The 15,630-nt window shown below is 45.1% G+C and overlaps 1 protein-coding gene across 5 annotated transcripts in view; it reads right to left on the bottom strand.

The window, feature by feature from the left end:
- Positions 1-15,630, bottom strand: part of KCNH1 (potassium voltage-gated channel subfamily H member 1) — a 353,228-nt gene that overhangs the window by 195,232 nt on the left and 142,366 nt on the right. For all 5 annotated transcript variants that reach the window (XM_034666902.1, XM_019797426.2, XM_034666905.1 and 2 more), the window contains exon 7: positions 11,764-12,193. In XM_034666902.1, coding sequence (XP_034522793.1) covers positions 11,764-12,193 — 430 coding nt within the window. The remainder of the gene's footprint in view (positions 1-11,763; positions 12,194-15,630) is intronic.

Raw genomic sequence — 15,630 nt, 5'->3', positions numbered from 1 at the left:
CTGCTTTGTAAGGACCCTTTAGTGTTTTCTGCTGTTACTCCAACAGGTGCATTCTGCCTCCCTCATACCTAACGCGGGGAGCTCTAAGGCCGGGGGTGGCGGGCTGGGGAGGGCCTGGCCCTCAGGTCTGTGGTTATGATCGGGAAGAGGGATCTCTCTCCCGGCTCTGGCTTTGCCACCACCCCCATTCCAGCCCAGCCCAACTCCTCTTCCCACCTCCAGGGAGGAACAAAGGGCCACCCTTCTGAACAGGGTTAGCCCTACAAGCAGGGTATCTGCAGCTCTGCAGAACTCACTGGTGATTTCTCATGTATCTGATTTTCTATTTCAACCTCCAGCTCTTTCATTTTGCTCTTCGTACCAAGACCTCTCTCCCTGCCAAGCTTTCTTGTGGCAACAGTGGGTTTTTATCACCATGTAGCTATGATTCAGAGCCAGACCTCTAGCTGGTGAGAGCTAAAATTATTCTCTCTCTCATACACACTGAGGACCACAATGGGGAAAAGTGAAAATGGAAACATTTTTTGAGTCTGCAAAGTCACTCTCCGGTGAGGATTGGCGGAGTTGGCCCTGACAGCATCTCGTCTGTGGCAGCCTCACTAGCAAATTTTCATCTTGATATTTAGTTCCACAAGCAAACCCTTATCAAGCTTTTCCGTACGCAGAGCACGGTGCTGGCCCCATTCCGTCACCGCCTTTGCACACCCCCTCCTGCCTCTACGCCCCCAGCCAACGCCCACCCAAGTCCCTTGCCGAGCTGCGGAACAAACAGCAAAGACCGAGGGTGCTGGAGGAATGGCGTCAACATCAACCAGCAGGCCATCTGTGGCTCTGGGCTTGGCACCAGGCAGAAACAAAGGCTCTGAAAGGGGGAACTTTTACTTTCATGTATGTCACTGCATTGGTATTTTGTAGATGAAGACAGAGGCTCAGGAATTAAGTAGCTTGTCCACTTGACTATTAAGTAATGGAGCCAGGATTCATTCCCATGCTTATCTCTCCTGCTGCCATGGACGGTCTATGTTATAATGATGTTAGAAATTAAAATGATCTTCCTGACCCAATGTCAGTTGCACGTGTGGCTTAACTGGTTTCGTTAGCAATGGAGCGGACTCTCAGAAACCATCCCCATTTCTGAGTTAGTCTCCTTTCTGGGGAGTGCTGATTGGAAAGGGGGCTGTCCAGGAAAAGGGGACAGGCTTGGGTGGCAACAAGCTGGCCATTAACACGGCTATGGAATCGTTAGCTTAACCAACAGCTATTTGATCCAGAAATCACTGACGATGTCCTCCAAGGAAAAAAAAATAAAAACTAAAAATAAATTTAAAAAAATAAAATAGAGTCTGCATTGCAATGATTTTTCTGAATGGTAGACTAAAAGACCAAGATCTGGGTGTTCAAGAAATTCAGTAAAATAGCCTCACTGCGATTTGTCACCATCCCTGTCTCTTGGCACATGGCGGGTGGTTAGAGATGGTCCCTGAGCACGAGCCCACTGCAGGAAGGAGACGGAGAGGCTGAGGAGCCAGGAGGCACAGAGTGGGCATGCGACCCCTCTTGGATTAGCACATATTTCTTTCTGCTGTCCTGTTTGGCAGGAAGGGATGGTGGCTGCTTTCTTGGTAGCCTTCTGCTCCAGGCTACGTCCCCGTTGTCCTCAGGGCCCTTCTCACTGCTGCCAGTGACTGGGGAGGCAGCACAGGTGCTGGAGAGACAATGAACTTGGGGGCCAGGGGTCTGGGTTTGAATTCTGACTCCACCAGTCCGAAGAGGCTGAGCCACGGGAACATAACTGACCACTCTGAGCTCCAGCTTCCTCACCTGGAAATGTGGGATAAACACACCCATGACCCAAGAATGCCAGGAGAGCTCACGAGGTGCGTGTATAAAGCATTCTACACACAGTGCATGCTGGGTAGCTTGCTGTTAGCACGGTTCTTACCAAGCCATCTCTGGAAGCCCTGCAAATCCTACCTCTTACTCACCTGCCAGTAAAATCTCTCTTCTTTCAGGTCACTCTCATCTCCACTTTACAAAAAAAGATCACTGTCCTCCCAGAAGTCTGGACGCAAGAACTGGCTCACTGCTCTTCCCCGAACATCTACAGCGGTCACAATCCCACCTCTCCTTATCCATGGTTTCGGTGACCCGTGGCCATTCGCAGTCCAGAGGTGGAGGATCCTGCCTCTGACTGTTGCCAGCAGGTCAACAGCAGCCTAATGCTGTCAATCATTCCCCTCACTTCACCTCATCACATGGGCATGGTACCACCTCATGTCATCGCAAGAAATTGTGATGCGAGCCCAGTACAGTAAGATATTTTGAGATAGACCACATTCACAGAACTTTAAGTACAACATTTTGCTATAATTGTTCTATTTTATTTTTTAAATTTTTTTAAAGATTCTATTTATTTATTTATTTATTTATTTGAGAGAAAGAGAGTGAGCGAGCAAGAGAGTGCACAAGCAGGGGCAGCAGGAGAGGGAGAAGCAGACTCCCTGTGGAGCAGGGAGCCCGATGCGGGGCTCGATCCCAGGACCCTGGGATCATGACCTGAACCGAAGGCAGACGCTTAACCGGCTGAGCCACCCAGGTGCCCCAATCATTCTATTTTATTATTAGTTGTTGTCAATCTCTTACTGTGCCTCATGTAGGAGTTAAGCTTTATCATAGGTCATGTGGGCAAAAACAGTACACACAGGGCTTGGTACCGTCTGCGGCTGAAGGCATCCACTGGGGGTCTTGGAACACGTCTCCCGCAGACAACAAGGCGGGGGGCAGGGGACTATTGCACTACTGTCCAACTTCCCGTGGTCTTTCCTGCTGGCATTTCTATTTCCCAAATCAGATTACAAGCAAATTGAGGAAGGGATGATGTCTTCCCAGGGCTCTTCCCAAATAAATGGGGTGTGAACTCCCTGTCCTCCTCCTTGACCCCTGCCTGGGTGAGGGGCCCATGCTCCCATAATAACCTACCCTTTCCTTAGCAGAGACTCACCTCGCTTTGCAGCGATTTCTTATTTACTCATCCGGCTCCCCCAGCAGCCCATAAGCAACGTGAGAGCAGAGCCTGCATCAGTCTTAAGTCACTGCTCCATCGTTAGTACTTACACAGCGCCTGGCACATGGCAGATGCTCAAAATTTGTTTGTTACATGAACAAAGGGGGTACTCAGGTAAACTACGGACTGATTGGGGTTCCAGGGAATTGACAGGTCAATGTAACATTTGTTTTCTCGGGGACCATACTTCATATTTCCCTGGTGGGCTTTCCTCCTCTCACTGGTTTTAGAAAAGGAAAGGAAAATGCTGTTCTCCCCTGTGTGATTTCTCCCCAGCTGTCTGGAGTCATCAGCCCAGTGGTTGAAAGCCACAATGAAGGCTTGATAAAAAAGCAGCCAAAAACGTGTGAAACTTGACGAATCAAGTTCCTTCGCTGAAAGCAAAATGGAAAGCTTACCCATTCTTCACCCACCTTCACTTCTCATCAAGCTTTGAGGACATCTCATCAAGGGCCCAGCCGCAATAACTTGTGACCTGTGGCTACCAGTACCACCAACTAGCATGCTGATCTGGAAGAAGGGGAAATACTGAGCCGAGAACAGTGACCGGGGCTGGAGGCCAGCTCTGCTTCTAACTGGCTGTGGGACTTTTGGTAAGTGACTCCACAATTTTCTTATCCAAAAAATGGGGAAAATGCTCCCTGTCCCATGGAACATGGAGAATTGCAAAGACAACAGAGACACAGAAGCAAAACAGAAGCAAAAGACTTGATTATAGGGGCACCTGGGTGGCTCAGACGGTTAAGCGTCCGACTCTTGATTTCGGCTCAGGTCATGATCTCAGGGTTGTAGGATCAAGCCCCGTGTCGGGTTCCGTGCTGAGTGTGAAGCCTGCTTGAGATTCTCTCTCTCCCTTTGCCCCTCCCCCCACACTTTGTCTTTCTCTCCCTCCCCCGTCTAAAAAAAAAAAAAAAGACTTGATTATAGCAACAGTTCCACATGATCATTTTCACTTGCATGGAAATCATATTTTTAAAAAAGAAAGAAATTTTGAAAATGACATGGGTATCTCCGAGGTCTGAAACAATACCCCTCATCCGGCTGGCTTCCCACTGGCAGAGCTCTTTAGAATCTAAGATTTTGTTGTAAATTCTTCTGCCCAGAGCAGTAATCCAGCTATGAACAAAGGTAATATCTTCTCACAACACACGTAATCAGATATTTTATCACTATAATTATAATTCAAAATAATAGAGAAGGATTCCAGGGAAAGCACCCGCTCTCTGCAATCTTTCCACAGCCCCCTCTCTCCCCAGCCCTTTTCCCTGCCTCCCAACACCACACACACCACAGAGAACATTTTCTGCTCCCATATTCCAAAATAATCAGCAACAGAAGCAACAAAACAAAGTGAAATTTCACTGTTAGATAAAACTGGGTTCAAAACTCAGTTCTGCCCCCTCTTAACCTGTGATCTCGTTACTTCATGTCTCTGAACCTAAGTATTCTTAGCTGCAAAACAGGGATAATAAAGCCTTTTTTGAAGTCACTGGGTAAGAGAAAGTTCCCAGCATGACACCGGGCTCATTTTGGGTGTTCAGTGCACCAGTGTTTCTAGCCCCTTCTCTCCTGCTCCAGGGGGCACTCTCACTCTTCATGGTACTATTTCCTGTCCAGTGAAGATCCTGCCAGTCTGGTCTGGACAGTAATGCCTGGGAGGCCTTCCAACCACACCAAATCACTTTCCCCCTTTTTTAAGGACTTCCTTTAACTTGCTCTGAAGTCAGGACAATTTTTTTTTTAAAGAAGCTTTACAGTGAAAGAAACTCACATCCAAATACATGTAATTTAGTGACCTGTACTTAAACAATGCAATGCACCTGATACTCAAGGCAAGCTCAAATTCTCTTAAAGTAGAGCACACCTGAAGAACCAACAAATGGCTGAGAAACATCATCATTTGGTGAGCCCAAGAGATGTGTAGGAAGAGAGGGGCTGGGGGGCCAGGGAGAGAACTACCACTGTTTGAACACCCCAGGTGAGAAGCACTGTGCTAGGGACGCTGCATCATTTCATTTTTTCATCCGCAAACTTGGGTCAGGCGGGGCCTGGGGTCTCCATTTTCAGCTGAGGAACCTGCCAAAGGGGAAAGCGCTAACCAGGAGTAGAGGTGGGTCTGAAAACCAGAACAGCTCAGCTCCAAAGCTCGTGTTCTTCTCCACGTTCAAAACATGTGACCAGGCACAAAGGAGAAGAGGAAGCGCAGGGAAACACACAGGCCCTGCCTTCCAGAAGCCGAGAGTTTCAGAGGAGGTAACAAAATATACATGAGGCAAGAAAGATAACTAGGGAGTCACAAGAATATTTAAAGAGCAGCGTAAAGTCTAAGTGCAAGTGAATAAACCCAAAGCTGAGCTCATTAGCCTTAGGGAGTATGAAGACAGCTAAGGGTCGAAAACCCAGATGGAGTAGCCAGAGAGAGTTTTCTGGAGGTGGGGGAGACAGGGATGAAGAAGACAGAAAGTAGATGGAGGCTGTATCAGAGATGGGGATACCCACGTGAACTGCACAGTGGCAGGCAGAATTTCTTTTAAAAAATCAGGTTCTAGAGAAAAAGTAATCTGATTTGCTGGCTAGGAAAAAAAACCCTAAGAAAAAATGAGAAAAGACTAGTTCCTTCTTCCACAGCATTTCCCAGATAAACAAAAACCAAAGATGAAACTAAACAGCTCCTGAGAAGGAAAGAATGATTTTTTTTTCTAAGAACAGGAAAGAACAAATTCACTGGGAAGAGTGAGAAACTATCCCTGAGACTAACAACAACAAAATCATGACATCTGAATGTAAAATTTTCAGCTCTTTCAAAGAGCTGTCCTACATCGTGATCTCATTTAGTTCTTACAAGACTAAGTGAGATGTAAGGAGAGCCTCTTACCCCTAATCTGCAGAAATTAAAGGGTCTAACCCAAGGCACAGAGCTGATCCAGGACTTGAACCAAAGTCTCTCGACCAGCAATTTGGGGAATGAAGTTCCAACAGGGGGATGCCTATAATGTTTGCTGGTATCAGTGGAAGGGAGGGAAGAGGGAGGGAGAAGAGGGAGGAAAACTGAGGCACACAGACTCCGCGGCTTTGCTCTCCAACAGCTGTTCTCCTTGTCTACATTACTGTCTTTCACCTGAGCACATTACCACCCAGAATAAAGACCATTTCCCAACCTCCTTTGCAGCTAGGTGTGGCCAGATTACCAAGTTCCAGCCAAGGAGTTATGAACACAGATAATACAGTACAACTTCCTAGTCTTTCCCTTCCCCTTCTTTCTACTTTCTGGAAAAAGAACATATGGCTGAAGCCAGAAGAGCCATATGGGATCCCAATATGGAAGTCATGTGCTGAAGACACCGGAGAAGCCTGGGTCTCTGATGATTGCTGAGCAGCCAGACCACCCCTAAACTTGTAGGAAACATATCCCTTGTTGATGCTATTGCTCTCTGTCTCTGTCCAGCAGCAGAATCCATATCCTAACTAATAAAGCTTTGCCCACGGCACTAAAGACTACTCCCAAAACTCTAGAGCCTCCTCGGCTGTTTGGGATCAACAAATCCATAAATATGTATTGAGAGTCTACTATGTGTTTAACGTCTCCTAAGAGTATATTTACAGCCTCCTGGGAGATGTGTACCATCTCATTTGTGAAAAACCACAATATTGGTGTAGAATGCAAAAAAAGCATATTCAACAAAGGTGAAATGGAAAGAAATAAGAAATGTTTGAAAAAGATCACAAAGGAGGCAGGGAAAGTCCCTATTTGCTTGCAAATAACAATTTCAGCTGAAAGGAAGCCACGAAGGATATTGTAGGTGGGTGAGGTAGTGGGGTCACATGTCCAGGTGTGCAGGTTACTAGTGTCCCTTTCCCCAGGAGAGACGGTGACGTACGGAAGCCACCAGCGGTGAGCCCAGTTACTCTCGGGTATCTCCCGGGCTCAGGGGCAGCTTCACTCAAACAGTGACCAGGGGGAGACCTGGCCCAGCAGAAGAACTAGAAGGAGGGCTGCTGTGGGCTAAATGGACACTCAGAGGGTCCCTTCCTCACTGACATTCTGCTGTGGTTTTGAGGAGCTGAGGCAGGGGAGGACTGGCAAGAAAGAAACGAATCCAAGGAGACAGGTGTGCGGTGCTGAGGTAGGAGGCTGATGTTCAGCTGGGGGGGGCGGAGAGTGTCTGGAGTAGGAGTACAATGTCTAGACCCCCTGCCGTATCAGAGGGAAAGTAAATGAATGTGGCTTAATTATAATGACAGGATGACAGCAATGACATTATGAAGAAAGAATCAGAAAAGTGTAAAAGCCCATATTAGGAAAACGGAAACTGTCTCTTCACCATCAAATTCTCCCTGGAGAGCTCCCCAAGACAGGGTCGTGTCCCTAGGCTGAGACATCCCAGATAAAGAGACTCTTTCCTCCTCACAATCCTTCCTTCTTGGAGGGACCCCTCAGAGGCCTGGGCAAGGTCTGGCCCACAGAGGCGGCTCCATCTCCAGGCCTCAGTCACCAGCTGGTGGGGGATGAGACCTGTCTCTGTCCCTCCCACTGTCCCCATCCCCTTCAGACCTCAGACTCCCTGAGCGTGCCTCCCACAGCAAATGTGTCCGTAACACACAGCCGGGGGTCTGCAGGGCAAGCCTTCAGTATGAGCTTGCTGAATGGGGGACATCCTCTCCCAGGCATCACACAGAAGGCTAGCGTGGCCTTGTGATTCTCTCAGCACCGCTGGCACACAGGAGACATGCAAAAAGATGTAAGGAGTCCCTTCACCACACCTCATGGCAAGCCCTTGCAGGAAACCAAAGACCCACATGAGGAAAGCAGGGAGATCGGGTGCGGGCTGCCTTGCTCCTGGCCCGGGTCTAGATGCCAGGACAGAAATGAGACATCGTAGATCACCTACACCCACAGCTTATCACAAGGACTCATTTGAGCCAATGGTTTGCATCTCTCCGTATTGAAACTTTTTTTTAAAAAAAGATTTTTATTTATTTGAGAGAAAGAGTGTGGGGGGAAAGAGAGAGAGAGAATCTCAAGCAGACTTCCCACTGGGTGCAGAGCCTGACACAGGGCTCCATCTCACAGCCCCAAGATCAGGACCTGAGCCAAAACCAAGAGTCAGGTGCTTAACCCACTGAGCCCCCCAAGTGCCCCTGCAACTTTTTATCAGAACTGAGGAAGGTGGGCAAGCTTGAAAGTAGTGTCCCTGCTTCCTAGCGTTCTCTGGAGAACTGGCCAAGTTATAAAGGATATTCAGTGCCAGAGAGCAGAGATGAGAATCAACAGAAGGCTTCTGGATAATCTATATTATGGTTAATACAGTGCTATAGAATAGCCAAGAAATATTATTACCAACACACACAAAACTCAATGCAAAGAAGGAAAATTCACAAAATACCATTATCTCAAAAGCCCACTGGCTTTTTGTCTCTCTCTACTCCTTAAGGACTTCCGAGCCTGACTGCCAGGGGACTGGCCAGGGAGCAGCATGACCCCTTGGCACAAATGCAGGCTGTGCTCCGTGTCCCCCACCACCAGAGATCCCAGTTCTGGCATCGGCCCAACCCCGTGAGCATGCGGTAAGGAAGCACGTGTGCGCATGTGCACCCACAGGCAAAGCGAGATAAAAGAGAGCCCCATAAATCCAGTAAGACATCAGCAGTTGTCCCGAACAAAGGTTGTTTAGAATGCAAGTTTACGAGGATAATTGCCACCACATTACACAGAGCACAATAACTTTGTTAGCACAGCCATTTGTCAGACGTGTCACACGGAAAGTGGAACAGCTGTAACTGTAAGTGACAGATTGATGAGAAATGGCTGATTTCCAAAGCACCTTGTCCCCTGAGTCTGTATCGTGATCTTGTTCTTAAATTAAAACAACAACAACAACAACAACAACAACAACAAGCATATAAAACTTTCTACTACGGGAACTATTGGCTTGTTAAAACTGATGGAGAGAATTTGCAAGGTGTCGGTGAGTCGGGGCCAGAGGCTGGCAGTCTGTGCTCTCAGACCACACGACCGCAAGTTGGCTCCATGGGAAGAGCCTGGCTTTTAATTCAGAGGGGCCTGGATCCAAAGCCTGTCTCTCCCGCTTACCACCCCTAAGTTCGTGGGAAGGAAGTTACCTTTTCTGGGTCCATTTCCTTACAAGATGGAGATAATAATCTCTAAAGTACAGAGCTGTTACAAGCAGCAGCAATCATGTATGGAGCGCTCATTACAGCACCCGGCACATAACGAGTGTTCGGGAAATGGGGTTACAGTTAAGTAGGCTTGCCTACCTACACATCACACTTGGTCGCATAATGCAGAGGTGACTGCTTGTGTACTATTACATTTTTTAAAAAAAGAAATGGGAATATCATAATGCTCTGAGAAGATGCAGAGAGAAAAGAGGTGATAATAATCGTTTGAGGTTTTCCTTGGGGATTATACCCAGGCAGTCGTGTTCTCCCTAGAATGATTTTGGAAAAATCTCCTTATCTTTTTTTTTTTTAAGATTTTATTTATTTGAGAGAAAGAGAAAGAGAGAGAGAGCACACGCACATGTGCACGCACAAGTAGAGGAGGGGCAGAGGGGGAGGGGCAAGCAGACCCCACTGAGCACAGAGCCTGACGTGGGGCTCGATCCCATGACCCTACGATCATGATTCGAGCCTAAACCAAGAGTCAGACGCTCAACCAACTGAGCCACCCAGGTGGGTTATCTTTATTACATGCCACCAGAACCATTCTCTTTCTTCTTTTCTTCAACAAAGGTGCAACAAAGTCTCTTCACATCTGAAAGACTTTGGAGAGCCCATGACATGGGGCCCATTTCCCAACTGACCACTCTTAGCACATTTCCTGTCATTCATATAATGAGATATTTCGATCGACAAAATGTCTCCCCTCCCTCTCTTAGAGGCAGATTGGGCCCAGAGCACGGTACATCTGGTTGCTTACCTGGTGCCCCAAGGCTCACAAAAATGCTGCCAGCACCACCTGGAAAACTAGTGCTGTTAAGGTTGAAATTGTCCTACAAGAGCGAAGGTCTTAAATCCTTTTACACAACATGAGAGAGCACCTCAAGTTCTAATTAAGCTAAAGCAATTAGCCACCCACAAATACTTAACGCTGCCTCCCATGGTCAGGCAATCATCTCTATTAAGATCCATTTGAAAGTAAGAAGCAAACCCAAAAGCTCCATGAGCGCACACACTTCCCACAAATTAATTACACCTAGACACACTCAGTGACTACTCAGAGGCGAGCTCCGTGCCTTGCACAGGGGCCTCGTGCAGAAGAACCGCATCAGACACGATGAGCTAGTTGCAGAAAGGAGGGAGGCAAGCACCCAATGTGACAATTGGGGGTCATAAAGCCCATTCGCAGAGGGGGGATGCTGGATCCCTGGGGGGTTGGACAAAGCAAGACCAACTGAAGCCTCAGATCTCCTGGTCTTGGAATTCCCTGGTGAGTTTAACGATTGATGTGACAACTCCACTCTGAAGGAGCACAAGGAGTGAGACAGTCTCTGCCTGCTGTAACCAAAGCCCAGCTTCATCGTGTGTAACCAGACTCCTGTCCACACTGATACTTCACGGCAGGACTATCCTCGCCCACGTCACCATTTATCATTGAAATGCCAACAGGGTGCACTTGGCGGGTTCACAGTGAGTCCAAGCCACTGGAAGGCATATGCTTTCCCCAGCCCAGTGAGGTCTACCTCTCCCTACGACTCCCTTCAGTGAAGAGAGTTCAATAATGGTTCCAGCCCAAGGCTGTGCCCAGAGCCTGCATTAGCAACAGCTACTCAATGGTCAATAGGTAAATGACAGATTTAAGCACCTTCCTCAAGAACTAAGATTGTTTTTGTTTTTCAGTCCAGGCAAGTTAAATCCACCAACCCATTACTTCTCAACTGACCAAGAGCCTTTTTATCCAGTGTCGGGTTTTGGGGGTTTTTTTGGCGGGGGGTTGTTTTTTGGATTTGGGAAATTTCTTAATCATCAAGCAGACATCAAAGATGTATGAAAAATAGAAAATGCAATAAAAATATTCCTAAATAAAATTCCTAAATAAAAGTATTTCTAAAAAGAAATATGAAATTAATCATAATAGAATATTTTATTTAACCCACTATATGAAAATATTATCATTTCATTATGTAATCAATATAAAAGATAATTAATGAGATATCTCACATTTTTTTTCACATATTCGTTTTCTGGTACCGTATGGGACTGCACAGATCTGGAACTATGTTCAAACTGACACAGAAAGACTTTCACAATTCACTGTTCTATGAGCAAGCAGGTTACTAAGTTGTATATATAGCATGATCTCATTCTAACTTTATAAAAATCTGTATCTATGTGTTCAGATATGGATAGAAAGTAATCTATAAGGGAGAGGCCAAAGGTAATAATAGTTATCTCTGATAGGCAGAATTATAGCTGGTCTCGATGTGCTCCTTTGTGCTATTTTGTATTTTCTAAATTTCTTTGCAGTAAACACTTCGTAGCAATGTTTTAATTATCAGGAGAACTATAAAGGTCATCTTTTAAAAAAAAATAAAAGCCTTTCTTATTTGAAGTTATTACACTGATCCTGATCCTGCTAGCATTGTAGTCATTGCCCTATTTCCAGCCAATGGAAGGGATGTCCAAACGGTGTGCCTCCTGCCCATCCCCCACCCAGCGCCAGCAACTGTCATACTTACAGCCAATCATCATGATGGCCACCGCAAAGATTTTCTCGATGTCTGTGGAGGGGGCAATGTTGCCAAAGCCCACGCTGGTAAGGCTGGTCATAGTGAAATACAACGAGGAGATGTAGACAGAATTCTTACTGGGACCGCCTTCCCACTTCCCTGAGCCGGACCCGTTAAACTGGTAAGGGCTGCCAATGTCCATCGCCAGTTGGTAGAGCCAGCTGTTGTTGCGGATGGTCTTGGTGTCTTCATCAAAGATCTCGTAGTCCCCGATGCTGTACCAAATGCAGGCCATCCAGTGAGCGGCTAGCCCAAACACGCACACCAGCAAGACCAGCACAGCAGCTCCGTATTCAATGTAGTGGTCCAGCTTACGGGCCACTCGCCCCAGACGAAGCAGCCGAACGACCTTCAGTGAGCTAAACAAGCTGCTGATGCCCTGGGAGAAGAAGAGCAGAGCGTGAGGGCCAAGAACCAAAGATACTACTACTTCTTGCCTCCTCCCCACCTGGGCTATTTCCTTCAGCATAGTGTATTTCCACAAGATGCAACAGTATGCAACCCTTTAACAAAGGTTTTAAAATACGTCACGATATGGAGAAATGCTCATACATATTTGCATAGTTATGCACTATATAATTAGAATTTTATTCCAAGATAGATGAAAGGGAGATTCAATTTGCTTTTTTCTACTTTCATTAAAAAGCAGATAACAAAACAAAACAGACAAAATTAGAATTTTATTCTAATTTATACTAATGATTGTGATAAGTTCACAAATATATGTGAGCATTTTTCATATTGTTACTATTTTAAAACAATTTTAAGGGTTATATAATATTTCATACTAAGTAATATGAAATATTTTAAGAGTTGTACAATATTTATTTCATATTGTATAATATTTCATTCTAATTACATACTGTACATTAGTATACAAGTATTTATGTGTTCAAAAAATGGCTAGGAAACACATGGAGAAAAATGTAAAATATTGATAGTGGTTACCACTGCATTGTTGAGTTACAGGAAATTTTTTTGTTATATTTATATATATTTTTGTTACACTTGAATATATTTACTTAATTTCTTAATTGAAATTATTACTTTTACAGTTAGAAAAATAAATATATTTAAAAGCAAACACAGTTTTTAAGAAAAAGAAAAAAATGAACTAAAGAAACAGCTGAGAAAATAAAGAACTAAGATTCTGTTTTCTCAGGAAAGTTGCAAATTCTTTGAATCTACATCACTCCCGTCAGGGCAGGGGTTATACAATCAGACACCATATATTTAAACACAATCAATCAAGGGATCTCAGAGCTAGAAGGAAGCTTCCGATTTCAGCTGGTCAAGCCTCCTGCCATCCTGCAGACCCAGCCAGGGTGGGTCTCTTCTCCAAACAGTGATTCTCTAAGGGAATAGCAGTAGTGAAAAGAACATCAGAGTAGAAATCTGGAAAAGAAGGTTTGAGACCCAAGTAAACCACTACCCTGCTATATGAATTTGGACAATTCAATTGCCTCTCTCATAGACAATGAGGGAAGTGAACTAGAGGAAACGCTAACATCACCGCATAATTCCTATTCCAGAGCGATTCCAAGGTGTAGGGAAGGGAGATTTCCATTAGCTTTTCCCATGTCTATTAAAAGCAAATAAACAAGCACACAAAATAGAGACATTTCTTGGCACCACAACTTCGGACTCCCTTATACAGCAATAATCCCACAGCAGGAAGATGCCTTCTACCAACTAGAATGAATGACTACACTATTCTAAACACTGGACAGTTTCCAGGTCACTGCTAGTCTCTCTTGTCCCTGTTCCCTTAATAACAACCCCCAAGGGTCAGTTTATGTTACAGACAGAAAGACAATGTGTAAACACTTTCTGATGAGCCTGTATCAGAAACTCACCAAGGTTGTTTCCTCTTCTTGTGACACCCAGCTAAACTATGTCTCCCAGTCTCTTCCCAGCTGGGTGAGTCTCTGAGACTGGTTCTCAGCAACAGATAAGAGGCAAAGTGTGTGTCATTTCTAAGCCAAGGCAGTTAAAAGTAAGTGTGCTTTCTCTTCCCCTTGGAATGCCTTCCAGATGAGGCTAGGGAGACCCTGAGACCAAATATTAAAGATGGTGGACGTAGAGCATGGAAGAAGCCTGGGTCCCTGAAAGACTATGTGGATGGAACACTCTGTCCCCACCAATCAATGTGAATCATATTATGATGTGATGAACAATGAAACCTCTGAAATAAGCCACTGAAACTTCAGTGGATACTTGGTACAGTAGCTATTATTAGCCTTCCCTGACATGTGAACCCACAGACCGTACATAGCACGGCCTTGTCAACAAAGACCACAGATCAGGCTGCCACACAAATTATTTTTGTTAAGGTGAAGGTGGGGGAGGTGGGATTTATTGCACCTTTTAAAAAATAATACAAATAAACAACAGTTTTGTAGCCGAAAAATTAGAACAGAAATAATCACTTCTTGTCCAACATACACCAGCTGATAAATAATAGTGGATTCTTCTAGGCCAACAGACTACATCCCCAGGGTCAGCTCATCTGAACTGCTAACTCTGACAAAGTTTATCTTCAGCATGTCCAGTACTTCTTTCCTGGGTTCCCTTTTCCCTCCACATGCTTTTCTTTTCTTCTTTTCTTTTTTTCTTTTCTTTTCCTTTTTTCTTTTCTTTTCTTTCTTTTCTTTTCTTTTCTTTTCTTTTCTTTCTTTCTTTTCTAATAATTTTTATTTTGTTATGTTAGTCACCATATAGTATATCCTTAGTTTTTGATGTAATGTTCCATGGTTCATTATTTGTGTACAACAACCACGCAGTACGTGCCCTCCTTAATACCCATCACTGGCCTATCCCATTCCCCCACGCCCCTCCCCTCTGAAGCCCTCAGTTTGTTTCCCAGAGTCCACAGTCTCTTACGGTTCATTCCCCCTTCATTCTTCCCTTCCTTCTCCTACTATCTTCCTATTTCTTATGTTCCATAAATGAGTGAAACCATATAATAATTGTCTTTCTCTGCTTGACTTATTTCACTTAGCATAATCTCCTCCAGTCCCGTCCACGTTGGTGGGAATACAAGTTGGTACAGCCACTTTGGAAAACAGTGTGGAGGTCCCTCAAAAAGCTAAAAATTGAGTTACCCTATGATCCAGCTATTGCACTACTGGGTATTTACCCCAAAGATACAGACGTAGTGAAGAGAAGGGCCATATGCACCCCAACGTTCATAGCAGCATTGTCCACAATAGCTAAATTGTGGAAGGAGCCGAGATGTCCTTCAACAGATGACTGGATTAAGAAGCTGTGGTCCATATATACAATGGAATATTACTCAGCCATCAGAAAGAACGATTACCCAACATTTCCACATGCTTTTCTTGGCTAAGAAAACCCCCCATATTAAGGTGCAAAAGACTGATGAGGGTAAATGGATATCCTCTCTCCAGAGGGCATCTGCATTTCAACAGAGAAACCAACCTCCAATAGTCGAATTTAAAGTACCCACAGCCTGGATGAAGCAGATATTTTGGGAGGCACAGGAGCCTTTGTGATGACTCAGAAATCAAACACATGTATGCAGCCACCTACTCTCCACCTGCTCATAAGGAGGTTCCTGAGATCATTTTCAAAGCAGTTCTACTCTGAAGCAGAACTTATTACCCAAGGCAAAACTGCCTTGTCATTTTTCCTCACTCATATTTAATTCAAAGCAACATTTCAGGAGAACCTACTATGTACGCCCTGTGCTAATGCCACAGGAAAGAGATTAAAATGATGCCGTCCTTCACTGGAGGAGATAATGCTAAGTGAAATAAGTCAAGCAGAGAAAGACAATTATCATATGATTTCTCT

This window comes from Ailuropoda melanoleuca, chromosome 8 (genome assembly GCF_002007445.2).
Source record: "Ailuropoda melanoleuca isolate Jingjing chromosome 8, ASM200744v2, whole genome shotgun sequence".
Classification (NCBI taxonomy): Eukaryota; Metazoa; Chordata; class Mammalia; order Carnivora; family Ursidae; genus Ailuropoda; species Ailuropoda melanoleuca.
This window is presented reverse-complemented; position numbering and strand designations above follow the sequence as displayed.